The 27642-nt window shown below is 38.6% G+C and overlaps 5 protein-coding genes across 9 annotated transcripts; 3 read left to right on the forward strand and 2 right to left on the reverse strand.

Annotated features, from left to right (window-relative positions):
* Positions 1-265: 265 nt before the first annotated feature.
* Positions 266-15348, forward strand: LOC106657164 (carnitine O-palmitoyltransferase 1, liver isoform). Of its 5 annotated transcripts, none has more exons than XM_014378523.2 (13): positions 266-918; positions 9659-9892; positions 9968-10098; positions 10183-10459; positions 10598-10921; positions 11088-11600; positions 11676-11701; positions 11997-12062; positions 13046-13160; positions 13233-13502; positions 13572-13721; positions 13798-14007; positions 14085-15348. In XM_014378523.2, exons 2-13 carry the CDS (start codon positions 9752-9754, stop codon positions 14187-14189), a joined length of 2328 nt encoding a protein of 775 aa, XP_014234009.1. In that variant the 5' UTR covers positions 266-918; positions 9659-9751; the 3' UTR covers positions 14190-15348. The 5 variants fall into 5 exon arrangements, with proteins under 5 accessions (XP_014234009.1, XP_014234011.1, XP_023318384.1 ...); XM_014378525.2 differs by lacking the exon at positions 11997-12062 and adding an exon at positions 12505-12567 and having other exon boundaries at positions 267-918; XM_023462616.1 differs by lacking the exon at positions 266-918 and adding an exon at positions 1016-1032.
* Positions 15349-15356: 8 nt separating this feature from the next.
* LOC106657165 (protein POLR1D-like) lies at positions 15357-16705 on the reverse strand. The gene is made up of 3 exons (XM_014378526.2): positions 16620-16705; positions 16191-16374; positions 15357-16069 (listed from the first exon to the last, which is right to left on the reverse strand). The coding sequence occupies exons 2-3, from the start codon at positions 16211-16213 to the stop codon at positions 15694-15696; spliced, it is 399 nt and encodes a 132-aa protein (XP_014234012.1). The 5' UTR covers positions 16214-16374; positions 16620-16705; the 3' UTR covers positions 15357-15693.
* Positions 16706-16912: 207 nt separating this feature from the next.
* On the forward strand, positions 16913-19883 carry LOC106656906 (serine/threonine-protein phosphatase 4 catalytic subunit). Its single transcript, XM_014378080.2, has 6 exons — positions 16913-17391; positions 18087-18264; positions 18335-18487; positions 18567-18818; positions 18931-19169; positions 19255-19883. The coding sequence occupies exons 2-6, from the start codon at positions 18115-18117 to the stop codon at positions 19382-19384; spliced, it is 924 nt and encodes a 307-aa protein (XP_014233566.1). The 5' UTR covers positions 16913-17391; positions 18087-18114; the 3' UTR covers positions 19385-19883.
* Positions 19884-20474: 591 nt separating this feature from the next.
* Positions 20475-22043, reverse strand: LOC106657104 (tubulin alpha chain-like). The gene is made up of 3 exons (XM_014378413.1): positions 22028-22043; positions 21676-21913; positions 20475-21595 (listed from the first exon to the last, which is right to left on the reverse strand). Exons 1-3 carry the CDS (start codon positions 22028-22030, stop codon positions 20475-20477), a joined length of 1362 nt encoding a protein of 453 aa, XP_014233899.1. The 5' UTR covers positions 22031-22043.
* Positions 22044-23455: 1412 nt separating this feature from the next.
* On the forward strand, positions 23456-26073 carry LOC106656978 (lariat debranching enzyme-like). Its single transcript, XM_014378205.2, has 3 exons — positions 23456-23916; positions 24080-24371; positions 24440-26073. The coding sequence occupies exons 1-3, from the start codon at positions 23720-23722 to the stop codon at positions 25958-25960; spliced, it is 2010 nt and encodes a 669-aa protein (XP_014233691.1). The 5' UTR covers positions 23456-23719; the 3' UTR covers positions 25961-26073.
* The last annotated feature ends 1569 nt before the right edge of the window (positions 26074-27642 follow it).

Consider the following 27642-nt stretch of genomic DNA (forward strand, 5'->3'; position numbering starts at 1 on the left):
TATCGTACTATACACCCCTGAGATCAGCCAGCTCACTCTATCCAAAGCCCGTGTTAAGTGTTAACCCTCTCTTCTCTCGTTCTCCATCGTGTCGCGCAGCAGCAGCAGCAGCATATAAACTCTCCCACTTGAATGATATTTTCGTACATACACACACACACACACACGGACGGACAATACTGCACCTACATAACTATAGATATACATTTAAAGCCGTGTGTGTCGTATGCAGAAAATCAGCTTTAGCTCTGCGAGCAGAAGCGTCGTCGCCGCCGCGTAGTTATATTGTACTCTTGTGCTGTGCATGGGGGGCAGTCGGTACGTAGGCTCGATCGAGTCCGTACGCACGAGAGCTGCTAAATAAGCTATAAAACTGCACGTCTACGAATTTTGCCAAACGCACGTCATTAGGTGCAGTATAGAATATAAAATATATATAGGAATCGACGTTCGCGCGCACAATTCTCGACTCTCGTTGTGTAGCGTGGAGTCAGAAGTTTCGGAATCGGAGCTCGTGTGTACATATCGTCATTGTATTTATTTATATTTATTTGCATTAATAAAAAATAGATAAATGTGCGACGGCGGTGAGTGAAATCTCGCATATCGTGTTGTTGTTGGTACACGTGCCGAGTATCTGTGTATCGTAGTAGTAGTAGCAGTAGTAGTAGTCCGGAGTATACGCATATAATATCGAATACGTGTGCGTCGAGAGCGCGCGAATTCGCATATTGTTGCTACACATCGTACAGATAGTCGCTCGGCAGCAGCAAGCAGCGTAGCAGCAGCGGCCAAGGAGCACTCGCAGCAGCGCAGCAGCACTCCTATATTCTCGCGTATAGTAGCAGGCAGCAGCAGCAGCAGCATCAGCAGCAAAAGCCAAGCATATAAGCAGCCAGCCTCTCACCTCGGCCAAATGTAAATATAATCTCTGATATTCGCAATAATCATAAGTGTGCGAGTAGGATTGAAAAGAGAGCAAAAATTGATTCTCGTTGGAACGATGGAGTATATAAGTGAAACAAGTGAATGGTAAACTACTTGGATGGTAGAAGCGTCCGTTTGATAATTGCGTGCGCGAAAATTTTTTGTGTATTCATCAGTGCAGAATGCAAGTACGTATAATAATAGCGAGTGAACTGTGACGACGAGGAGATGTAACCGCGACCGCACGAGCAGCTGGTGGTATTTAACGTACTTATAATAATACTCCCCCGCTCGCAAGGACACGTTCGTTTATGTACAGCACACCCGCGCGAAGGCACATACCTAGGCACGAGCCACACGCGGAACAGGAAGCCTCGCGAGAGAAGAGCAATTCGTTTTACCTACATACATACAAGAGTGCACACGTTTAGATGTGCTAAAAGCATCATCATCATCATCGTCAGCATCATCATCCATCCGCGCGTGCAGCGAATGTGCAGTGCATGCTCGAGTACGAGAGAGGAGAGATTTTACTCTGTGTGCTTGTGTGTGTGATAAAAAAATACACCGAGAATCGCATGAATTTTTTACTCATTAGTATAATCCTTGTTTACCTTCTCTAACGTTCGTAAGGAATTCATACATTTTAATTCAATCTGGTCACGTGCGTTACTGAATATTTAAGAGTTCACTTACTTATACGTTTCTTTTTTTTTCATTAATAATATAAGTAAATGCACAGTCACGCGTATACGTATATGAGATATCAAGGAGTGCGTATGCAAAATAGCTGCAAAAAAAAGAAGCAGAAGCTGATAGATTCGCAATAAAGTTGGAAAGATATTTATTCGTTTATTGATATGTAAGCAGCTCTCGCGAGACTTCACACACACACACACACTATCTATCTGTCGTCGTCGTCCTCGTGCGCTGCGGCGCGTCTCGTCGATGATGGCAAACAACAATATCAATCGCGCTTCATCATCGTGCGCTTATACTTACTCGCACACACACACACACAAGCGCATATCTCCATATGTAGGATACGCACACACGGACGGACCATTGCTAAAAGTTGCTCGACTCGCTTATAAATACATATACACGTACATACTTACACACAGATACAGACATGGCATCGTATCGCGGGAGAGAGAGAGAGAAAGAGACAGATAGATATAGCTATATGTACAGCGCAAACTGTGCGAGCGCAAGCGAGTGAACGAACGCGCCCTAGTTTTGACGGTGAACTCCGAAAAGGAAAAACGCGCACTTGCACACACAGACACGAGTGCATAAGCGAGTGGCGCACGCTACCGACTATATACTGGGAATGCGATGTTATAAATCGCTCAGTTTATTTATAAGTAAAACGTGTGTGCAAAGAAAAAAATGACGATCGATTATATTTCATTTCATCGTTGCGTTGCGGATTTTCGGGCATTTTTTTCTGTGGGTAATAATCGGAAAAGTAGGTGATTACGATGACTGTGCAGCAGCAGCAGCAGGGATGACGAGTGTTAATCGCGCGGTAGATTTATCACAAATGCACTTGAACATAACTGTATTAGAAATTTAAAGCCGAACAATCGAAATCGGGCATCGAACGCATTAGCGGGTCAAGTTGTAATAATCAACAAGTAGATACGCGAAACGGATGATAGGTAGTATAATACCTGTGTATATAGATGGGTGTAATACACCTGCGGCTTATTGCACACATATACGTACGCGAAGCTTAAACAGACGCCGGAAGGTCATTCGCTCCGCGCGCAGTACAGTGCAGAGGTATAATAATAAGCCATTTGTCCATCATCGATGCGTAATACTCATCAACGAGTTTTTTTTCTTGTTTTTTTTTTAAGACAGCCAAGAGACGTCACGCACGCAGCACCACGTAATCCCGATTGTGCTTTACAGAGGCAATGAATCTCGCGGTGCAGAGTATAGCTTTTGTTTACTTTTATCATTGATCGATGCATAAAAAAAATTCGCGAATAGATGCGTTAATTAAAAGATTTTTTTTAAGGTTATGTATTTACGATCGCGATGTCCCACATAAGACTGGCACTGTACTTTTTTTATTAAAAAATCGGCAAAAAATCGCTACGATACAGCCATGCCGCCGTATATACGTCGTATTGTTGTCAATGCCGCAGTGAAAGTAACAATCATCATCATCATCGCGATCGTCATCGAGGAAAAGAAAGAGAGAGAGAGAGACAACATAACGGATTTATGCTCGAGGCGAGAGTGTGGGATGCAGCTCTCCGCTGCTGCACTATACAAAGTTTTGCACGCTGCAGATTTTCTCGGATGCTACGTATATGCACAAATTTGCGCTTTCTTTTCTTCTCGCGCCAATACAGCAATCTGCATGAGAGCTGCATGCGCAGTTGTACAGCAATTTGCAATTCTCAATAGCGCGAGCGCGCGAGAACTCCGTTTTAGGATTGGAAAAAAAAAAGATCTAGTTTTATGTATGTATGTGGTACACGCACTCGGTGGTGTATCGTATCGATCTGCCTCTTTAACCTCGTGATATACGTTCACTGCTATATAGACTCCGAGAAAATAAAGAAATCTGTCAATGATTATCGTGAACTGGTTCAATAGTGTCTGCTGCAGCTGCTCGTGTATCGAGATATAGGTTTTAAATATGTGTCAAGAGCAGCACCACATTGACTCGTTTCGTTTGACGTTTCGGGATGAACGGTTAAATGATCGATGACAAAAAAAGTATACACATTCTAATGGAAGATATATTCAATGAAAGATATATAAACATTCTAAGAAAGATATATGTGTGAACAGGTCATTCGTAGGATATATGCGTCGTCACGAATTCGAGAAAACGAAAGTGACAATTTTTGCGTCTGTGTCTCTTAATCTCGAAGTATGTCGAATAACTCCGTAAACACAGCGACAGCTCTATCTTTCTCTCATTCGAATGGCCGTGTCTGTGTGTATTTCGCGAGTAAGAGTCGCTGCTGCTGCTGCTGTTGACCTCGACGAAATATCCAAAAACAGAATCCTTACTACTCGATTGCGTATGCATGTATAATCGAGAGACATTCTGGTTGTTGCTCCATAACTCGATGTATATACATTTTGCACACACGAGTATCTTAATGAGAAAGAAAGAGAAAGAGAGAGAGCGGAGAGGCACGACGTTGCTCACACCCTCGATAGTAGCCAATCGCGATCGCGATATTCCACACATACACAAACGCACGCTACACAACATACACAACGTAGTCGCGCTCGCGGCGAAGAGGCTTGTCGATAATATCCCGTATCTGTGTGTGTTTGTGCCGGTTCTGCAAAAACTCGAGTAGCAGCGACGAGAGATAGGTACACGTGGTAGGGAATTTCGCGTCGTCGTCGTCGTCGTCGTCTCGCCGCGTCTCTTTTATATATAACACACACGGCTACGCACACAAAGTATATTTATTTAATATTATGCCGTCGTTCGCGCAGTCTGTGGCGAGATTCGGCGTCGACTGCACGATCGCGACGTGCCGAATTTTGAAGCTCTCGAATTTTCATATAATTTATAAAAATTATCGTTGTTGAATCTAATCAATAAAACAAAAAAATATGTAATGACTCGCTCGATGTAGAATTTCTGCGTGATCATGCGCGTTTTTCAATTCGTGTCCGATGATCGGGTTTTCTCTCTGTGTGCGTGTAAATAAGTGAAAAATCAAAACTTTTGTGCCCGTTGCAATTTGGCCGAGGCGCATTCCATATTTTAGGTAAAATACATCATTTTATTTTCATCCATCGACGCGCCTGTTTACGCGCTATACTAGATAATAATTGAAGCAATTTCGACCAAAACGTTTCCTACTTAGATTAGCGTTTTTCTATTTTTCAGTAATTACGCAAGCATTTTTTAATGAACTCCAGACTTATATGTTTTCAAACGATAATAGTGTCCATAAGGCGCGTCTGTAAAACGAGTCTACATACGTTTATGCGAATTGTTATTTGCTTCGTCGATAAAGTCAAGCCTCGTCGTGCCTGCGCGAATATGGGCGTGCAATACAATTTGCTACCTACTTGAACTTTTTATTTGACAATATAAATCGATTTTTTTCTGCCACTCATTATTATATCGCTCTTTTTTCGAGTCCATTTACATTCTAATCGATAATACGTATTCACGCATTGTTTTCTCCGCTCCCCCCCGCGAGATAAGTGCGCGCGCGCGACAGTGCAAACGATACATCGTTAAGCGAGCAAACAAATCGCCGATAGATGTATCGGTGTATATTTGTGCCCCGTATATAATATGCGCGCGAGAGAATCAACGATGATAATTTTTCAAACAGTCATTGCGATTTGTTATGTCTGAACGAGTCTCGAGTACCTATACACATATACGATTCGTTGCGGCTTATCGGCAAATAATTCGAGTATAATACAGACTTTTTTGCAGCAACGGCACTAAACGAAACCACCGAGGCTATACGCCGCGCTCGCTGCGTCATTACGAGAATATTTTATCTTTGTAATCCCCGCGCGCGCGCGTATCGGCTTGACCCCTGCACCGCACCGCCGATTTTTTTTTTTTGCGCGCGAATGTGTCTCTCGCTTTTCGAGGAATTGACGAAAAATTTAATTTAAAAATAAAAGTTATCTATTTAACCATGGATTTTCCACGATATATCGATTTTCAATCGGTATCATTGCCTATTAGCTCTGATGTTTATCATTTAAATAAAAAAAGTTCTTGAGCAACGCGGACGGAGTCATTGTTCACTTGCGGCGTGGCGAGGAGAGGACGAATGAAGCGCTCGACTAAGAACTTTGACCTTCACAGCGACGTCGCGGCACATAGAGCCCCGCGGACGCGTCGTCGTCGCGAGCTCCGAGTGTACAACATTGAATATTTTAATTGAAGAAAATGCGCCGCTCGCAGCTCGTATTCTTCGAACGGAACGGAAATACAGCTTGAAAAGTAATTATTATGCACGCGTTAGGCATTACAAGTCCATAGGTGCTCGAAAAACTTTCTCTTGTTTACCAACTTTGTTATTCGGTAAATGATATTACTGTGTAATTTTCGAAAAAAAATAATAATTTTAATCACTCTTTTTTTGCACATATTTACAGAACCGATGTGGGTTCGATGACTTTCATCGAGATTGTATTTTGAATAAATTTAACGCTTTTCTTTTGCGCGCAGACAGAAGTGCGGATAATTTTTATACCAAATCGACCTTCTCTCCCCGCGTGTGTAGTAATCTCATTAGCAGTTTTCTTTTCTTAACACAATATTCGTTTTTGTTGTACGCTTGACCAATGCGAAAAAGAAGTATGAGCAATGAACAAAACGATTGCCTTAACTATCTCCGCTATCGCTTTGTGGATTTAGTATCGCGATGAATAATGTCTTTACGGCGTATTTATACTTTTATTGTTGTTGTGCATTTAAAAAAAAAGAGCTCGTGTAAATCATTAAGTTCTTTTTTTTCTCTATACAAGTCGATATACATTGCACATAGAAAACAAGGAAAACAACACTTCGAGTGTTGTATAGGCATACTTGCGTCGAACAATTGAAATATATTGAATTATACAATTGTTTTTGTGTACTTTTTATCGCGAGAGATCTAGATCGTTATCTGGAAGATGAGCACGCATTATCGCTCTCGCAAGAGAGATTTTGCTTGCTGCGCGCAGCTAAAATAATAATATCATCAATAACCTTGGGGCCTTCTTCCAGTCCAGTTAATTTGAACGCCGATTGGAGATACGTTTGATAAATTGTTAAATTTTTCAACTGTTCAAACTAGAATGTATGTTAGTCATTACAAAGAGGTGAAATTTTTCCTTTTAGCCTGTATAGAAGCAAATTGTGCATTCTACGAATTACGCAAAATGTTTTTTTTTTTTTTTTTTATAAAATCATGACGAAACTTGAACGTAGATGGAATTATTTTGACGGATTCCCGCACTATATACATAAATCGCGAGCGAGCGAACAAGACGGAACCGGGGAAACCCCAAAAAAACTAAAAAATCTCGATATAGCATTGAAATTCAAAAATTCGACCGAATTCCCGAGGTTTTAAATTGTCTTTCGTCGTCGTGAATAACAATCGTGTTATTTGAAATGCAGTCTGGGCCTTTGACTTTTTTTTTTTACTTCTTTTCCTTTTTTCCATTTTTAAGCGCGTTTATACGCGGTTCCTCTATGCATTCCAGATAAGTCTATTTACATTCGTCGCGGCGTAGACGGAGTTTCTCCCACACACAACGACCGATCGATCGGTCGACCGGTCTTATATCATTTTCGATTGAGTAAACGATTAAATATGCGCGAAAAGAAAAAAAAAATTATTGACTGATAATGGCGAAGAGGGAGGGGGGTGGGGCAATTTCATTGCCGGCCAATCGAACATTTCTTATTTTTTTCCACGTATAGAGAATAAAAACGGATAGAAATGAAAAAATTGGCAAACGATGTGCATCTGCTCTCTTAAATAATAAACGTGTACCCACATCACATGTACGCATAAGTAGGTAAACGGACGTATGCGAGAGAGAGAGAGAGAGAGAGAGAGAGACTGGCTCGAACGTTAAGCAACATACAAAAAAGAAATGCTGAATCACGCTGATAGTGTACAATATTGTCGGAGTTTTATAAATACACTGATTCATCTGCGTCCATGTGTGTGTGTGTATACGCTATACATACAGACGTGAAGCAGCGGCGAGCGACTTTTTCGCGCGCCAGCAGCAGTATACAGTGTCAGCGACGCAGTCCTCAAAAGCAGCTAATCAACGGGTTTTGCTTTTAATTCCGAAATACATACATATAGTGTGCGTGTGTGTGTGTCGTATCGGTCAACAACCGGTTTTTCCAATTTTTTTTCTCTCTCTTTTTTATACGCGTACGCGGTACATACACATGCAAGAGAAAATTTCGTAAATAAAATTCGCGAGGCGCGAGCATTTGTGCATGCGCAAGGTACAGACGATCCGATTTATATAGTACATTTGATGCGAGTTACGCAACGCGCCGAATTCATGGAAGTCTTTCGCTGCGAATATCGCGCTTATATCGGCCTGTACTAGTACGACGATGACGAACGACGATAATAATAATAATAATAATAAAAGACAACACAGCTGTTTACGATTTATCGAGAGCTCTTTATTTGCAATTTGACCGCGCGCGCGCGCACGCGATCATCTCCTCTCGCGCAACGCGCGTATTTCAAATTCGTGTCTCTCCTCTACCGATCGGTACAATAACGATTTTGAACGTCGCTTTTCGATCTGAATTTGTTGTTTTTTTTTCCTTCTTTCGGTATATAATACAAGCGCGAGGAGATGTGTGTGTGTGTGTGTGTGTGTGTGTGTGCATGCCGTGTTTGTATGCTATAAAGTTACGCGCACTGCACGTGACAATTATTACTTTACGTTGCAGTGCACCGAGCTGGGCTGGAGCTGCAACTGTGTACCGTACACTATAGCGTGATTCGATACGCTTGTATTACTCCTCTTTTAAAAAAAGTCACGAGTAATTTTGCGTACGTAGTTTTCCAGGATCGAGTGACGCTGTCGCAAGTGGCGAAGTCGATCGTCGAGTGAATGGAAAATTTAAAAATTGATTGTTCTTCTTCAACTAAAGCTTGCAATTTCTTTAAATCGCCAATGAATATGATTAAACAAATGCACCGAGTATAGTTGTGTCGTGAAAATGCACATAAAGTATGCAATAAATCCAGCGCAAATAAAACTTTCATAAATTTTTGAACTACATACGAATACGACTTTTAGTCACGCGAAGCGCATCGAACGAATCCTAGAGATACGAGCAACGACGATTACAAAGTGTTTCTATAAACGTCGTAGCGAGTGTACAAGTGCACATGCGTGCGCGAGAGACACTCGAGTCAGTCGCAGCAGCAGCAGCTTTTCGCGCGCGCAGCATTATACGTCGTCTGCATGTGCAATTTATAAAGTAAGGTCAAATGCATCGGGATTCGAGATACATGCTGCTGCTGCTGCTGCGACGTTTTTCGTCTATAATACATATTGCACGTATGCAGACACAAAGATATAAAAAAAAAAATCGATAGCGATTAAATCGTCTCGACGCGCGAGGGGGGCCCTCATCGCGGAGTTATTTGTTGTACATCGTTACTCGATATTCGTTGTCGAAGCGAAACAAAAAATAAACGACGTATGCAGTGCATAATCAGCCAGACCCAAGCTTCGTAAATCGATCGATTTTTTTAGCTCTGTTCTATCGATTGGCCTAACGATACCGAAAAAGTGAGCAATGCTCGAAATATAGGACGCGAAGTGTTTTCTTTCCCATTGTCGATCGGCCCAGACTCTCTCACGCGCAGCGTATACTTTCGATATCGGCGAGCGTTTAATAAACGTCGTCGTGTGTGCATTGTAATGCCGCGGCGCATTAACTACGATCGTCGTCTACCGACTCTTTTTTCGTACAGTCGTTCGTAATAGCTCATTACATAAGCGCGACGGCGGCGGCTAGCAGCAGTACGAGTGCATGTGTGCGTTTGTATCGGCGAGTGTGTGTATTTTTGCGCAGACAAGCCAAAGATAATGTGTCGCATGCGCGCGCCATTGTACAATATACCGATCTTTTTAACACTTTTTTTTTCTCGAGAACCAACCGTCAGCAAAACGGATTCGTCTATCTGCGTGTACTAAAGTTGCCGATTTTTTGCCATTTTTTCAGAGAGCAACAGCAGCGAATGTAAGGTTGACAGCAGCAGTTTTCGAGCCAAAGACTTGAACAGCTGCAACTGCAGCAGCAGCAGCAGCAGCAACCATGGCGGAAGCCCATGCCGCCGTAGCCTTTCAATTCTCCATCACCCACGAAGGCTGGGACGTGAATTTCGATCGGGAGGTTCTGAATCTCGTTTGGCAGTCCGGCATCAGATCATGGAAGAAACGTTACTTCCGATTTATCGTGAGTTTGTGCATAATATTTTTCATAATGATCGAATCAACAATTTTACTAAAACCATCGTTTTTCATTTTCCAGAACAACATCAAGACCGGAGTGTATCCGGCGTCGCTCAACAGCCTCTGGCTGACGGTCATAATGGTGATGGCGATTCACTTTGCCGGCTACAAAGTGCCCTACGTGGGTAGCGTCGCACCTTATTTATTCGCGTAAGTACACACACACACACATAGTAGTACACATCAGCTGTATTTGCCAAATTACATCATTGCCGCATCTCTGCTTGCACGCAGGTCGTACGTGTTGGCGCACATGGCGGGCTGCTTCCTGGTCGGACTGCTGCTCTGGCTGGTCACGATCCACGCCATACGCTACATCCTCAAGCTGCTGCTCATGTACAAGGGCTGGATGTACGAGTCGAGGGGCCCGGGCAGTCGGGTCTCGCTCACCACCAAGCTCTGGGCCGTGGCCGTCAAGATCTTTTCCGGCTGGCACAAGCCCATGCTGTACAGCTTTCAGGGCTCGCTGCCGAGGCTGCCGCTGCCCAGCGTCGAGGACACCGCTCAACGGGTGAGTCACTCGGAAAGTTCGACACGTGTCGCGCCGCGACAATAGAGTATATTTAGCATACGTATAGATAATTGGAATGTAAATGAAATCAATTTACCGAGCGATCGATTTATACGTTTTTCCTCTTTCGTTTCGCAGTACCTGCGCAGCGTGCGACCTCTGCTCGACGACGACGGCTACCGGCGCATGGAGCAGCTCGCCCGCGAGTTCCAGCAGGGCATCGGCGTCAAGCTGCAGCGCTACCTCATCCTCAAGTCCTGGTGGTCCTCGAATTACGTGAGCGACTGGTGGGAGGAGTACGTCTATCTGCGCGGCCGATCGCCCATCATGGTCAACTCCAACTTCTACGGGATCGACGCGATCCTGATGCATCCGACCAGGGTGCAGTCGGCCCGCGCGGCCAGCGTCATCCACTCGTGTCTGCAGTACAGACGCTTGATCGAGCGTCAGGATCTCGAGCCCGTACGTATTGACTTTTTTTTTTTTTTTTTTTAATGGAATTTCGAAGAAGTCGTCAAACTGGTTTTTATCGTTTATTCATGTGCGAAAAAAAACACGAGACATTCCTCTCCGTAGTGCGACAACAATGTGCAATGGCGCTAACGACTAATTTTTGTCAATAATACAGATCCTCGTGCAAGGCATCGTTCCCCTCTGCTCGTGGCAGTACGAGCGAGTCTTCAACACGACCAGAATCCCAGGCATCGAGACCGACAGGATCGTGCACTTCAACGACTCCAAGCACGTCGTGGTCTATCACAAGGGCAAATACTTCAGGCTGCCGATCTATCACAAGAATCGGCTGCTGCAGCCCTGCGAGATCGAGCTGCAGATCCAGTCGATCCTGGACGACACGAGCTCGCCGTACGAGGGCGAGGAGAGACTCGCCTCGCTCACCGGGGGCGAACGAGTGCACTGGGCGAAATCGCGCGAGGAGCACTTCGCGCGGGGAATCAACAAGATCTCGCTGGATCTCATCGAGAAATCGGCCTTCGTCGTGGCCTTGGACGACGTGCCGTACGAGTTCGACAAGTCGCATCCGGAGAAGCTGGACAATTACGGCAGGATTTTGCTGCACGGAAAGGGCCACGATCGATGGTTCGACAAGTCGTTCACCCTCTGCGTCGGTAGCAATGGAAGGGTAAGTTTTTGATTTTTTTCTTTTTCATGCATTCTATCGTGGTTTATTTATTAACGATGGTTATTTCGATTTCAGATTGGTTTCAATGCTGAACACTCGTGGTAAGTATGAAGGAATTCAAAATCGCGGGGGATGATGTTAAAATTACAGATAATTCAGCCGTTTTAAAATGTTTTATCATCGTGATATTTGATTGAAAAAAAAAATCTTTAAATAGATGCCGAGTACCGCGTGTAGAGCGTGGTGATCGGTCCGCAAACGTTCATAAATTTATATCTCTCTGAAAACAAAATCGTTGAATTATGCTGCAGTAGTCTCTATACAGTCTCAGATTGTTCATGAATAACTTTTGTGAACCTACTAATTTATTTAACCTGGATATAATGTGATGAGCAGGGCCGACGCAGCAGTGATGTCACATGTTTGGGAGTATATTCTTGTGGAAGACTCGATAATGTCACAGTAAGAATTCACTTTGAAACCCGTTGTTTACATTAGAAAAAGGGGCAGAGAGGTGTTGCTTTTATTAAAACAAAAAACCTTGCCTTTTATTTATTTTTACTTGTTTTTACAAACCTGTATATTATACATTCGATATTTTTATTATAATTTTGTACTTATTTGTTGTAATTTATATTCTATTATAGTTTTGTGCAATAATACCAATGACAACTCGGTCGAAAAACCTAAAATTGAACGATTTGTATAAAAAAAAAGAGGTGCAGGGTTGCTCCCCCGAAGGGCGTTATTCAAAAGATAAAATTGGTTACCGTGTGAACTCATGAATATTTAACTGTGATGAATTTATCTGTAATTTTGTGGTATGGAGAACGTTTACGTTTTTACGTTTGTTCACAAAAAAGAAAAACAAAAAACAATTTAAATATTTTCATGAAATTCTCAGGGCAGATGCCCCCATAATGGGAGCTCTTTGGGAATACGTTCTTGCTACAGATATGGAAGTTGGGTAATTGCACTTACAAACATTCCAATTTTTTACTTTCACTCCTCGCATATACTCATTCCACGCATGTAATCGTTCTCTTTTTTTTTTGCTTACCACCTTTTATGTTTACTTGCTTTTTGATGAATGGTCATTAACAAGCTTGGTCAAGTTATACTAAATTCATTTAATACAAATAATTATTACAAGTAATGTGTAAATATCTGGTAATGTTTTAATTTTTACCGAGATCAACTAAACTTGTAAAATACAATTGAAATTTCGTACATAATTCATAACATTATAAAAAATATAACATGAAATGTACATAAAATATTAACAAAACATGAAACTTTATCATAACATTGATTGAAAAATTGATTTATTGTTAAATCAGTTCGAAATTTATTTTTTCATTATCAGTTTTTACATATTTGCATTTGTTATGTTAAAATGTAATTATATAATTCTTTTATTAATCCATAAATCTAAATTAATCTAGATTTAAAGAAGATGGACATACAAAGGGAACGCCAGAATTTACTCCTCCAATGCCAACGAGGTTGCAGTGGGATTTGAGCCCCAAAGCTCTTCAAGCCATTGAAACTGCTTACTTGGTATGAATTTCAAAATTTATGTTTATTGTTTTTAAAGAGTAACATTTATATTCACTGAAAATTTTACTTAAGGTGGCTGAAGAACTCGTGAATGGCTTGGATCTTCGTATCTATGTCCATGATTTATATGGAAAAGGATTTATGAAGAAGTCGAAGGTTTCGCCAGACGCTTACATTCAAATGGCTCTACAATTAGCTTATTATCGGGATGCTGGAAAATTCAGTTTGACCTACGAAGCATCAATGACTCGACTTTATCGCGAGGGTCGAACTGAAACTGTCAGGCCGTGCACGATTGAATCTGTAGCTTGGGTCAAAGCTATGGAAAATAAAAATGCTACAGTAATTACTATTTTAATTATTCTTTTGGTAAAATTTAAAATGATTAATAACTAAGTTTATATCTATCAGGTTCAAGATAGACATAAATATTTCATGGCAGCTGTAGCTCAACATCAAAGAGGCTACCAAGATGCCATGTGCGGTAAAGGAATTGACAGACATCTATTTTGTCTGTATGTAGTTTCTAAATATTTGGAAGTGGATTCTCCTTTCTTAAAGGTAAAACAAAATTTCCTTATCTCATTCATATAATAAAATAACATCAAATTATTTAATTATATAAATATTTTTGTAGGAGGTACTCAGCGAACCATGGAGGCTGTCAACTTCACAAACACCTCATGGACAAACATCAAAATTAGATCTAAAAAAATACCCTGATTGCATATCCGCTGGAGGTGGATTTGGACCCGTGGCCGATGATGGTTACGGTGTTTCTTACATCATTGCCGGGGAAGATATGATTTTCTTCCATATTTCAAGCAAATTTGCCTGCCCGAAAACGGTATGAAAATTGTTAATCCATTGATACTTTTATACTCATTTGTTTCGAATACTTATGAGAATGTTTTTTACACGCAGAGCTCCAAAAAATTTGCTGATGAAATAAAGAAAGCATTGATGGACATGAAGGAATTGTTCACAGAACGCGAGAAGATCCAGAATCAAGTAAATGGTTTCACGTAATGACATCTGAATTTTATTGAATGTGCACAATAAATGAAAGTTAAGAATTGCATAGAAATGCGATCGAATTGCGAGTCTGTTAATCGAAGAATCTTTTTAAATGCTAGCGCAAAAGTTCATTTGCTTGATGTGAGGGCGTTTGTAAATTTAGAAATTACATAGACGCACACAACGTTTAGCCACAACGTGTAAAAGCACATTAATGCAAAAATAAAAAACGTCGTAGTGTATCTCGACAATGAATTTTGTAAATTATATGAAGTGTCAAGAATATACGTTTCAGTGAGTTGATGATCACATCGGATAGGTATACATATCTCGCGCAATATACTGCGGAAATTTTTAGTTGCGGAATCAAGATTGTTCCGACTGATTGAATTGTTGCTCCTGCATCAATGTGAGAATTTATATAGTCTTTTACGAGAGATTTTTTTGTTTTTTGAAGAGCAAAAGTACTGAAATTACAATTGATATTTTTGTTATCTAGATTTTATTTATACCCAAGCGTATAGATTTATATATTAGTTAGTTGTACAATTAAGGTAGTCGCTAGATTTATTTTTAAATCAATTGTTTTTTTTTTACATCAACAATTTTGCAATATATTTATGAGATATTTAAGGAAAAAAATCATTGTGTAGCTTCCATTTACATAGTTCCAGTACTTTTGTTATTTAAATAAATGAGCGTGAAAAAAGATGTCTACCATTAATGAACAATGCAATTAGAGTATAAAGATTACTTATATTAGTAAGTAACTTGCAGTAATGTTACTGTAATCGTTTTTGTTATTCGTACAAAAAAGTGAAAATTTATATTAAAAACAAGACTATGAATTTTTTTAAGAAAAAAATAAACGTTTCATGCGCGAACTTAATAAAATTGATAATTGTTTTTTGTAATAATGTAATATGTGATCGCGCCAAGTTTTAGTATTAAGGAATGTTAAGTAATGCCATGATCCTAAAATGTGCAACCTATCAATGCAAAAAAATATTACAAATAATTTTGTATGAATATATTTTTATGTTGTTAACATGATCGGTAGCGGTATTGGTGCCCCAGTTACATAAGGTTTTTGAAATGTAATTAATATTATGCTGTAGATGATTAATTTTTTTTAACAACTCCTTCAACTTCATGAAAATTTATTTTAAAAAATAAAACAGAAGTTTCAATGAAAATCAACCATTTTAAAATTGTTAAATTTTGAGTATTGTTTTACCTTGTTTTTTAATGATATGTACACAGAAAGTTTGTCATTAGAATAAATAAAAATCATTTTCCTAGATGTTATAATTAATTTTTTATTAAACTTTTCAATGTTTTTAAAACATTATAATTGATACAGTAAACTTACAAAAACAGATCACAGTTATTATTCAGGAATCAAAAGATAAAATTCTTCAGTACAAAAATAAGTATATTAATCTCATTAAACAACAGTATATACTCTATTAATCTAATTACTTAAATAAGAACAACAATACTTTGCAATATAAGTTCATGAATCACGTTTGTCTCTTGGTTTTCTAGATTGACAATCTTTATCCCGACCAACATTTTCATTTGTACTGTATTTTCTATCACTTCTTTCTTTTACATTAGATTCGGTTTTATATTTACTATCTTTCCTTTCACTTATTCTTTCTTCTCTTTGGTATTTGCTATCTTTATAATCACTAACATTTTGCCTTCTATTACTATAATTACAATAACTTTTGGATTTGTGTTTATTCGATTGAATTGCATTTCTGAGTGTGGAATGCAAGAACCTCTTGTTTATACTATCTTTCTTTTTGACGTATCCACTGGGCCCCATAACGTCAGCTCTTCTCTCTGCCTCCTTAGCTTCTTTCAATAAAGCTTCTGCTGCCATTCTATGGATAATAAAAAGAAAAATTTTTTAATTCTTTACCTCGCCTTTTTTTGGACACCAGAAAAGTACCGAAATTCGAGGTTATCTGAAAATTATAATCATATATTGTAGTTATTATTTACCTAGTTAATGTCTCGTCGTCCATGATGAAGGGAATTTGAAAATGTTGGTAAACTTTCAAAATTCACCGCCTCTGCTTGTCAATCGTTCTCGAATTGTTTTGATGGGCAAAAACGTAAACACACGCGACGACGATACCAAAATTATGGACTCAGCCTGAGGATAACTACTGTGTTGTGTAGGACACTGAAATCATGAATGAAAATTGTAACTGGTTTCGAAAGGTTAGATGCTGCGTGGTGCGCGGAAAATATGCGCGTTAACCATGCATCAAGAAAGTTTTGACCCTATCAAACGTAAAGCCATATGAATTACTCGCTCACTCTTTCATCTTTAAAGTTAAACATTAACGTTATCGAACATTTATCGATCTTGTCGCATGGAACATCGATTGCCACAATTTGAATATTATTGCGTCATGCACGACGTACCGTTGCCCTCGGTAATTGACCGAGCAGTTCCCGCCAAAAACACGGCTAAAAATTATTGGCCCTGCTCTCTGACCGGCGTAAACGAGACAGTCTCGTTCGGCATTCTCCCTTACGACGTTGCGGTTTTTTTGTCTGCGTTTTGTTGCCGCGGCTGCATATCGCAGAATTAACCCGCATATATAGACCAAACTCAGGCCGAAAATTTCGTAGCTACATAGAGTGCGCCGTTGGCTGCTCGGGTTCGTTCGCGCTGCTGCCTGCGCACACGGCCATCTACGTTTAGTCGGTGAACCCTCGAGAGATTTTATAATTATATACGGCATCGTCTCCATAGACGACGTTGTTAACCCCCCTCGAGGTTTTTGTGTGTCGTATTATCGTCGGCTTTGATTATATATCGAGTGACTGTGAGTGCTCTGAGGAGAGCAAAAAAAAAAATCCATTGACTCGAGGAGATAACGGAAGCATCCAGATTGGGATAATTCGCGGTTCATCCCGAGCATCGTTACAGTCAAAATATCGCAAGTACCTGTGTTTATAACGAGAGCCATCATCGATGCGGCGCTCGAGGAATTGACGAGTACACACGCATATATATAAGAGAGAGGAAGCACATCGCCGCTGTTAGCAGAGTTTTATTATTTTTTTTGCCCAACAACTTTCACCGTTCCGCAGGATCCAACCGCCTACCACCACCATAAAACGAATCCACCACTACTACCATCGTCCGGTTTACTGCACTTGTGCGTGTACCCTCTTCTCTTCCTCTTTGGTAAGGAGAAATTTTTGCAACGTTTGCTACAAATTAAAAACGTTCGTATCATCGTGTTTGCGTTCAGAGCTTGCGTTTGACTCGTACACCTTTATTAAAATCGATAAAGCTGATAATGCAATAATGTGTACGATGACGGAGGAACGCAAAGAATTAACGTTTGACACTTATCAGATCTTCAGGCTGGCCAGCTGGGCTGGTTGCAAATTTTGCGGCTGGTTGGCTGTGCTCGCTGGTTTAATTATCTTTACCGTATTTCTGGGCATATCCGTGTATTACTTTGGTTTCATGCTGTTGATGATCATAATCGGTTTGATCATTCTTAAGTGTATAGTTTAAGGCAAGAAAAGAGTTTTTGACAACATCGTATGGATGTAGGTACCCAGGTGTGAACAACCAAGCTTAATATATTATTAGACTGACACTGACATTTTTAATCGGTACTCTGCGATTGTGGGCAATGCAAAAGCTGGTTTTGGAGTCACAGCCATATTTAAAAACATTTGCTGGCTCATAAAAACAAATAATTATATTGTGGTTAATATTCAGAAATTATAATGTATCCCAATCGATTTTACTTATATGAAAATAAAAACAGCACGATAACAACGAATAACTTTTCCAACTCTATACAATACTTGAATTATCAACTAAAGCAACTGTAATTAAAATGATGACTTAAATTTCTTTTTCAGAACCTGTCAACAATTACTGGTAAGAAAAATGTCTGATACAAGTGATTTGGATAGGCAGATTGAACAACTCAAAAAGTGTGAGATTATTAGTGAAGCAGAAGTAAAAGCATTATGCGCTAAGGCACGAGAAATTCTTATTGAAGAAAGCAATGTTCAGCGAGTTGATTCACCAGTGACGGTATGGACTACTAATTTTATGATCATTGTACTAAAAATATAATAAATTACTAAAAATCATGTTTTTATAGGTTTGTGGAGATATCCATGGACAGTTTTACGATCTCAAAGAATTGTTCAAAGTTGGTGGGGATGTACCTGAAACAAATTATCTGTTTATGGGAGATTTTGTAGATAGAGGTTTTTTCAGTGTTGAAACTTTCCTGCTGTTGCTTGCTCTCAAAGTATGAAAATTCTACATTATCAATCAAATAATATTTTAAATGATGCTGTGATAAACTAATCATTACAATTTGTGTAAAGGTGCGTTACCCAGATAGAATAACATTAATCAGAGGTAACCATGAGTCGAGGCAAATTACTCAAGTTTATGGCTTTTATGACGAATGCCTACGTAAATATGGAAGCAATACAGTATGGCGTCACTGTACAGAAATTTTTGATTATCTGTCTTTATCAGCTATCATTGATGGAAGGATATTCTGTGTGCATGGAGGATTATCGCCAAGCATACAAACTCTTGATCAAATTCGAACGATAGACAGGAAGCAAGAGGTAATTTTAATTTACTATTTCATTTAATATCTTGAAACAAAGTTTTATTTATAATATTTTAATTTTTGCATTGTTAAACTCAATTAAACATATCATAATCTTAAATTTTTAGGTTCCACATGATGGTCCAATGTGTGATTTATTATGGTCTGATCCAGAAGAAACACAAGGATGGGGTGTTTCACCTCGTGGAGCTGGTTATCTTTTTGGCAGTGATGTTGTATCGCAATTTAATACTGCCAACGACATTGATATGATTTGTCGTGCACATCAATTGGTGATGGAAGGCTATAAATGGCATTTTAATGAAACTGTACTGACAGTATGGTCAGCTCCAAACTACTGTTACAGGTAGGATTTTATTCAATCAAATTACATTTTTGATTGAAAATTTTTAACTGGTTATTGATTGATTGTATTTGTTTGAATTGTGCAGGTGTGGTAACGTAGCAGCGATATTAGAATTGAGTGAACATTTGCAAAGAGATTTTACTATATTTGAGGCAGCACCTCAAGAGAGCAGGGGGACACCAAGCAAAAAGCCTCAAGCAGATTACTTTTTGTGAAGTGTCGCTCTCCTCGTACTCGTAGCTGCTGCTTTTGTACGGTTGAAATCTTTTTTAATGCAGACGCCATTCAATTTTATGGACCGACGTTTAGAAGTGGTTAATAATTAAACATATAATTATTCATGACGACAAACTATCAATCCTGGAACGAACATTGAGTGCTTGTTGACTTGGAAATACACCAATACATTCACAATTGTAAATTAATTTTTGCGCAATTTTTTACTTTATCTTGATTATGAACTTGCGTAGTTTCTGCCTTACTACAATGGTAAATACATCGAGCATATTCTTTTTTTTACCGATTATCCTTGGGTTTTCTTGTATATTGGATAACTTACTTTTAACATTTTAATGTTTGTCTAAAAAACAAGTCCAAACTTGTAAAGCTTAAAATTTACTCCGAGTATTCACATATAATGTATGTTATATATAATTTATACAATTATGATTATGATTATTACTGCTAAGAAAAAAATTGAAAGTAAAACTCTTTTTTTTTGTATTTAAAAAATTGTTTGTGTGTGATTTTTTTTTAAGACGAAGTGCAAAAACTTTTTTCTGTATACTGAAGAGAACTCGAGTATATTTATCCATTGTAATTATCGCTATAAAAAAGCAAAAAAAAACTATTTACTACAAACTATAAGTAGCGGGGGTACAAAGAAAAAGAAAGAAGGTGGATAAAAATAAAAGATACTCGTACATTTTCAAGACGGTTGTACAATATTTTTGTAAATTATAATAAATAATAATCATTTGGACATTGACGTTGGTTGAGTATGATAAAAAAATATACAAATAGCACATTTATCACGGTAACAATTTTAAAACATCGAAAACATGTAAAAGAGTCAAGTAAATAACAGGAATAAATTGGTACAAAATGACGTTGGCTGCATGTGTACAGGGCATAATAAAAGATCGGCGTTGGCCGTTCGACGACAGCTAAATCTGCAACCTCTGAAGAAGACGTCTGCAAATAAAAACTTGACATTATTATCATTCTTCAAACGTTTGAATCAAAAATAATACCTCAAATACTGCAACATTAACGTCAAGGTCTTAAGACGAAGGGACGACTACTCTAGAACTCGAGTTCCTCTCCTTGCAGCGGCGACTCGGCCGCTACCTCTTCGTAATCTCTCTCCAAAGCAGCCAGATCCTCTCTGGCCTCGGAAAATTCGTTCTCCTCCATACCCTCGCCGATGTACCAATGTACGAAGGCCCTCTTGGCGAACATGAGGTCGAATTTGAGATTCAGCTTGGACCAGGCCTCGCCGATGGCCGTCGTGTTGCAGAGCATCGACACGGCCCTCTGCACCTTGGCGAGATCGCCACCCGGCACCACCGTAGGCGCCTGATAATTTATGCCCACTTTGAAGCCCGTCGGGCACCAGTCGACGAACTTGACTCCGCTCTTGCTCTTCATGAGGGCGATGGCCGTGTTGATGTCCTTGGGCACGACGTCGCCCCGGTAGAGCAGACAGCAGGCCATGTACTTGCCCTTCCTCGGGTCGCACTTGACCATCTGATTGTCGGGCTCGAAGCACTCGTTGGTGATGTCGTTGATGCTCACCGACTCGTGGTGGGCCTTCTCCGCAGATATCACCGGGGCGTACGAGGCCAGCGGGAAGTGTATCCTCGGGTAGGGCACGAGATTGGTCTGGAACTCGGTGAGGTCGACGTTGAGGGCGCCGTCGAATCTCAGCGAGGCCGTTATCGACGAGACGACCTGGCTTATGAGCCTGTTGAGATTCGTGTAGGTGGGCCTCTGTATGCCCAGCTTGCGCCGGCAGATCTCGTAGATGGCCTCGTTGTCCACCAGGAACGTGCAGTCCGAGTGGCTGATCGTGGCGTGGGTCGTGAGGATCGAGTTGTAGGGCTCGACGACGGCCGTGGAGACCTGGGGAGCCGGATAGACCGTCACCTCGAGCTTGCTCTTCTTGCCGTACTCGTGGGACAGCTTTTCCATGAGGAGGGAGGCGAAGCCCGAGCCCGTGCCGCCGCCGAACGAGTGAAAGACGAAGAAGCCCAAGAGGCTCTGGCACTGGTCGGTGAAGCGACGCAGCCGATTCATCACGGTGCCGATGAGCTCCTGGCCCACGGAGTAGTAGCCCCGCGCGTAATTGTTGGCCGCGTCCTCTTTGCCGTTTATCAGCTGCTCCGGATGGTACAGCTGTCTGTAGGTGCCGCGTCTGATCTCGTCTACACGGCGCACGCGAGATTATGGGTAACGATTTTTTTCTCTCTTCAGCGATTTACCGAGTAGTAGCGTTGCGACTCACCGATGACCGTGGGCTCGAGATCGATCATCAGCGCCCTGGGTATCATGTGGCCCTTGCTCGTCTCGTTGAAGAAGGTGTCGTAGCAGTCGTTGTTGCCGATCTGCTTGTCCGAGGGCATCGTGCCGTCGGGCTGTATGCCGTGCTCGAGGCAGAACAGCTCCCAGCAGGCGTTGCCGATCTGCACGCCCGCCTGGCCGACGTGGATGCAGATGCACTGGCGTTGCGAGTTTTGCTGCTGCTGTCGAATCCATGGGGTGGGAAGAAAAAAAAAAAAATCGGCGTTACCGATTCGCGATGCTGCATTTTATTTATTTATTTATTATTATTATTATTATTTTTTGAATATACTAACCATCGCGATGGCGGAATTTTTTTTTTATCGCAGCAGGACTTGTAAGGATAACACTAGGAATTTTGACGTATCGAGAGGTGAGTTTTTTTTCTTTTTGGAGGGGTACTTGACGCGGATGGCAAAATTAAAGACTTTTAAATTTTCATGACTGAGAATTTTGGGTTAAGACCGAGAGGTCGAAAAAAAAGGGGGGTTTGCGCGATTAATACGGGCAGCGGTGTGACCGTAGCCGCGTGCCTATGGAAACTGAATGAAATAAATGAAAAATGACACATGTTGTCGGCCTAATTCGTAATTCTGTATAAATGATTCAAAGGCCAAAGCACACATTTTTCAACGAGTTTGATTTACGAAAATTCAATAATTTTACTTTACTTCCCAAGGGTGTAAAATTTTCAACCATAATTTGCATTGCAGTAGGCTGAAAATCGATACCGATTTAGCGATATTTTTTTTATTAATGTGAACAATTTTTTTTTTTTTTTAATAATATTTATAACTCAGAAATGAGGAAAATAAATTAAGGGGACACACCTGTGTTTATGTTAATGAATGCAAAAACATGAAAATTAAGGATTAATATTAAAATTTTTTGTTTCTGATGTTAAAATATACAATGAAAAATATGTCTGTAGTTCCTTTTATTATTAAAATTCATCCTAGATTAGCATATAAACACAGGTGTGTCTCTTTAAATAATAAATTTTGCTCATTTTCATTTACAAACATGTCCTTAAACAATAAGTTTTGTTAATTTTCATTTAACAAACATGTTTTCCAAATAAATAAATGGAAATGTAAGGAGTTGAAAACTGATTGGATGTGTGACGAGTGATTTTTCTCAAGACTCTAAATAAATTATTTCAGTAAGTTTTTCGAATAATCTTCAAGTTTTTAATGTCATTATGAGAAAATTTAATTTCTTTTTTTATAATTTTAAAAGGAAATGGCTGGATACAAAATACATAACTTTGTGGCTGTCTGGGTATTGGCATCACTCTATACTAATCAATGTTATTGCTCTGATAATTTCTTTCTCTCTTTCATAGTTCATTTTATAGTTCATTTGTTCTCTTTCGTAATTTTCGGTTTACAGGAAATATTTCCTTTTCTAACAACAAAAATACTTGAGTAAAATTAACTGCTTGAAACAGAATTTTCATACCAGCGGCCCGAAATTGACTACTTCCCGGCCGCTGCGCAAAACGGGAAGAGCTATTTTCGGGCCACGGGGTATGAAAAATAGTATACAGGCCTAAGCCGCGAAAAAAGAAAGCCCCAGGGCACGTGTTTATTGGCCTCGGCTTCGCCTCGGCCACTAATTACACGAGCCCTGGGACTTTTCTGTTTTTCGCGGCCTAGGGCAGTAATATACTATTGTGTACTCCAGTGCATACATATAGCATTGAAAGGAATACATTGTTAACATCTAAGTCTCGAGTTAGTCACAAAACCACGTGGATCCCAATGACTTGAATGCACGAGGACCCACAATCTCTGCCACACCTAATGCAGTAGCAGCCGAATACAGCAGCTCCTTCATTTATCAAAACAAGCAAAGCACGCCAGCCTCACTGTGTTGTTTTCATCGAGTGTAACATAGTAATAACAAGAATTACGGTGCGTGTTCGTGTGTGCGTTAGGGAAATCTTTTTTTTTCGTCGTTACAAACAAGTATTTTTAACACAAAGGATGAGGATCGCCATCGAGGGTTGTGCTCACGGCGAGCTCGACAAGATTTACGACACGGTGCTCGATTGCGAGAGACGCGAGTGTAAGAAAATCGATTTGCTCATCTGCTGCGGCGATTTTCAATCCGTCAGAAATGACCAGGATCTCAAGTGCATGGCTGTGCCGGACAAATTTAAGAATAAGGGCTCGTTCTACAAGTGAGTAACACAAGAATATATGACTTATTTTTCATGCAATCTGAGGTTATGTTAAAACTTGAATGCTGCATGCACACTTCATTGAGAAGCCAAATTCATTCTTCAAACTTGAGTTCATATTGTGCGTTATTGACATTGGTTTGTTTTTCGTTTGACATTGCAGGTACTACTCCGGTGAGAGATTAGCTCCAGTTTTGACCATTTTCATCGGTGGCAATCATGAAGCATCAAATTATCTTCAAGAATTGGCCTACGGTGGATGGGTAGCTCCCAATATTTATTACTTGGGATATGCCTCGGTCATTAATATAGCTGGTATACGTATTGGCGGTATATCAGGTATTTATAAGAGCCACGATTTTATGAAAGGACATCATGAATATCCTCCGTACAACGATGGTTCAGTGAGGAGTGTGTATCACACCAGAAACTTAGAAGTTTTTCGATTGAAACAGGTAAATGAAAGTTACATTCTAACATTAAAATCATTGCAAAAATCTCAACTAATGTTGTATTAATTCAGCTTTCAGGAAAACTTGACATCTTTATTTCTCACGACTGGCCTTCGGGTATAGCAGAGTACGGCAATTTGAATGCATTGTTGAGGATAAAGCCATTTTTCCAAAGAGATATTGAAACCAATAAACTTGGTAGTCCACCATTGATGGAAATATTGAGAAAGCATCATCCAACATATTGGTTTGCAGCTCATTTGCATTGTAGATTTGATGCAACAGTTAAGAATCAAGATAAAACTAAGACCACAACATTTTTAGCATTAGACAAATGTTTACCTCGCAGAAAGTACTTTGAATTTATCGATATAAAGCATGATACAAGTTTGCCAATTAATATATCATATGATAAAGAATGGCTTACTATATTATACTTGACAAATCACTTATTAAGTATAAAAAATGGCATGTGCTATATGCCAGGGGTATCACAAACAGAAAGATATAATTTCACCCCCACGCAAGAAGAAAAGCAGTTGATTCTTAAAAAATTCAATTCTGACTTGACTGTGCCAATGAATTTTCAACAGAGTGTAAGTGCATTCAGCACTAATGAACCTCTAAATCGATTTGCATTCAAACCTAATTTAGCCATTAATAATCAAACTACTGAATTTTGTGAAAAACTTGATATTCATGATCCTTTTGAACTCATAAAAAAAACGCCAGATTTTGTTCAAACACAATCTAAGCAAGGTCATATCAATCAAAATAAATCTTGTCAAACCAAGGTTAATAATTGTACAAGACACATAGATTCACCACCAGCTTCAATTCAAAGGACTCCATTAGTTATGCCCCCTGCCAAAAACAGAACAGAACAATTTTCAAATGAGGTTGCAGGTTCAAACAAAAAAGATGTCGAATGTCTTCATACAAGTGCTAAAATCATAGATAAAAGTAATCTTGGTTTTTTCATTGATACGTTGCCAACTCCATTTTCAAAAACTCCATTACTTTTACCACCTGTAAAAAATCAAGGCACTTCTTCTCCAAGTGATGCATTTACCAAAATTTCTTTGGCAGAATCAAATAAAAAAGACACTCAACATTCAGATATAACTAATCGAATTGTAGATACCAGTAATCTTGGTTTTGTTATAGATACAGCACCAACTCCTATTAAACGAACTCCGTTAGTTTTACCACCTGCCAAAAAATACTCCGACATTTATCAAAATAATTCATTTACAGAAGATTCTTCTGCTGAATCGAATAAGATAGATATTGTTAATATCCATTCATCTGAAGGAGTCGAAGACAATAGTAATTTTGGCTTCTTTATAGATACTTCGCCAACTCCAATATCAAATAATTCATCGGAGTTAACACCTAACAAAAAAAATGCAACTGTTTCTTCTCCAAGTAATTCACTTTCACATTCCTCTGAAAATTCAGAAAAAAGAACCAGAGGAGTTTTAACAAATGAAAAATATCATTTGACAAATACCAGGGATGTTCAAATTAAACGATTTAAAAGAAGAAATGAGGCTTCATATAGAACAGATGAGTCTGATTTGAGCATGTAAAATAACTTACCAAATTTTTATAATTAATCTTAATTTGTCTAAGTTGTCACCAGAGTACAAATAATTGCAATTTTTGAATATTATTTTTTCAACTAATTGATTCATCATGAATAAATAAATAAATATTTGTCAACTTAATCGTGTAGAATTGAGATTATGTATTCCTATGTACTAGTCTAGAAGAAATTTGAATAAGTTCATATGAATTTTGATGTGCATTAATTAAATTAAAATGACATTAGGTGTAGGAAATTTGATTTTATAAAGTTTTGATCGCAGTCCAAAAATACGTAATTAACAATGTAATAAACTTATTAGATATGTACACTCTTTTACAAATAGATAGTAAATATTTTGTAAATATATAAAATATAATAAAACTTTACTTTACAATGATAAACTTGAATTTATAGTTTAATATTTATTTTACCATCATAAAAGTTTCAGAAAATTAAAAATTTAAAATTGTTGACCTCATATCGTATCAGTTTTTTTTAGTATCCACTATGCAATTATTAGACTTTGAACTTGTGAAATTCATTATGGATCCAATAAAAATCTGCCTTCGTTCATAGTTTTCAATTAAATTACTGATAATTTCAAACAAACTTAAATTTTAATCAATATACTCCTTTTATAATCTAAAAAGTATTTAAATGTAACTGTAAGCATTAATGAATCAATAAAAGGTTTATTCGACTTATAGCTTTCTAATAAATTCTAGTTTCTGTCAATACTTACACATAAAATTAAATGTTTTCCAATTTTTTACAATAATATTGTACTAAAATAAGCTTTCATTGTAAGTATAATAATTTCATTTCAACTCTTTTAAATTATTATTTTTTAATGCAAATACAAAGTTCAACTTTTAAAAATAAGTCTTTGCATTGGTTAAATGAGCTAAAAGTCATTGAAATGTTCATCGAATAAAAAATTAAAATTTTTCAAGTTCAAATTCTATTTTCATATTTAATTATAATTGTATTCAGTAATTTTAAAAAGTTATAATTTCCCTTCTCAGAACATTACATACCATAATTTTATAACAAGTAGAAAATTAATGTTCTAATCATCATATATTTTTGAAAAATTTATTGTAATATACCATATGAAAATTATTTATTGTCTTGCTATGTTGATTATTCAATTATACACAAAAAAAAGTGAAAGGGTCAGTTAAAAATTAATCATTCAAACAGTAATTTAAAATAATATTATCAATTTATTAAGTGTCAAATTCATTCAAATACAAAAAAATAATTATATTACAATGTTTTTCTGTTATCGATTAATTATAAAACTACTATGTACAACTTTTTGATGTTTAATTAAATCAATTTTATATTTTTCCTCTAGCATCATCGGAAGAATAGGAGAAATTAATTAATGTTCTCCTCCCTTTCTCGTCTTTTTGTGGCTCGTACTGTAGTAGTAGTAGTGCTTCAACTGCATCTCTTCTTTCTTTTACTTTTTGCTGCAATGTACGTAAGGGTACACCGTAAGCTTTGGCGACCAGAGATTTTGAACGACCTCTAAACGCTAATATAATAGCTATTTTTAGGGCTTGTGGACTGTATTTTTTATATTTTTTGACCTTTTCTTTAGATTTTTTTTCGAGTTTTTCTGAGAATTTTTCTTCAAATTCTTTCTTAATTGTGAGGTCTAGTGGTTGATCATCT

Source organism: Trichogramma pretiosum, unplaced genomic scaffold, assembly GCF_000599845.2.
Source record: "Trichogramma pretiosum strain Unisexual culture from Peru unplaced genomic scaffold, Tpre_2.0 scaffold145, whole genome shotgun sequence".
In the NCBI taxonomy this organism is placed as follows: Eukaryota; Metazoa; Arthropoda; class Insecta; order Hymenoptera; family Trichogrammatidae; genus Trichogramma; species Trichogramma pretiosum.

Bases quoted from the DNA above. Each gene is read 5' to 3' on its own strand.
- LOC106657104 (XM_014378413.1), bottom strand. The intron at 21,596-21,675 runs GTGAGTCGCAAC...TGCGCCGTGTAG, and splicing joins TCTCGAGCCCACGGTCATCG to ACGAGATCAGACGCGGCACC.
- LOC106656978 (XM_014378205.2), top strand. From the start codon at position 23,720: ATGAGGATCGCCATCGAGGGTTGTGCTCACGGCGAGCTCGACAAGATT. The intron at 23,917-24,079 runs GTGAGTAACACA...TTGACATTGCAG, and splicing joins AATAAGGGCTCGTTCTACAA to GTACTACTCCGGTGAGAGAT. The intron at 24,372-24,439 runs GTAAATGAAAGT...GTATTAATTCAG, and splicing joins AAGTTTTTCGATTGAAACAG to CTTTCAGGAAAACTTGACAT.
- LOC106657165 (XM_014378526.2), bottom strand. From the start codon at position 16,213: ATGGACGACGAGACATTAACTAG. The intron at 16,070-16,190 runs GTAAATAATAAC...TATTATCCATAG, and splicing joins GACGACGAGACATTAACTAG to AATGGCAGCAGAAGCTTTAT.
- LOC106657164 (XM_014378523.2), top strand. From the start codon at position 9,752: ATGGCGGAAGCCCATGCCGCCGTAGCCTTTCAATTCTCCATCACCCAC. The intron at 10,922-11,087 runs GTACGTATTGAC...TCAATAATACAG, and splicing joins AGCGTCAGGATCTCGAGCCC to ATCCTCGTGCAAGGCATCGT. The intron at 11,702-11,996 runs GTAAGTATGAAG...TGTGATGAGCAG, and splicing joins TTCAATGCTGAACACTCGTG to GGCCGACGCAGCAGTGATGT.
- LOC106656906 (XM_014378080.2), top strand. From the start codon at position 18,115: ATGTCTGATACAAGTGATTTGGATAGGCAGATTGAACAACTCAAAAAG. The intron at 18,265-18,334 runs GTATGGACTACT...ATGTTTTTATAG, and splicing joins GAGTTGATTCACCAGTGACG to GTTTGTGGAGATATCCATGG. The intron at 18,819-18,930 runs GTAATTTTAATT...TTAAATTTTTAG, and splicing joins CGATAGACAGGAAGCAAGAG to GTTCCACATGATGGTCCAAT.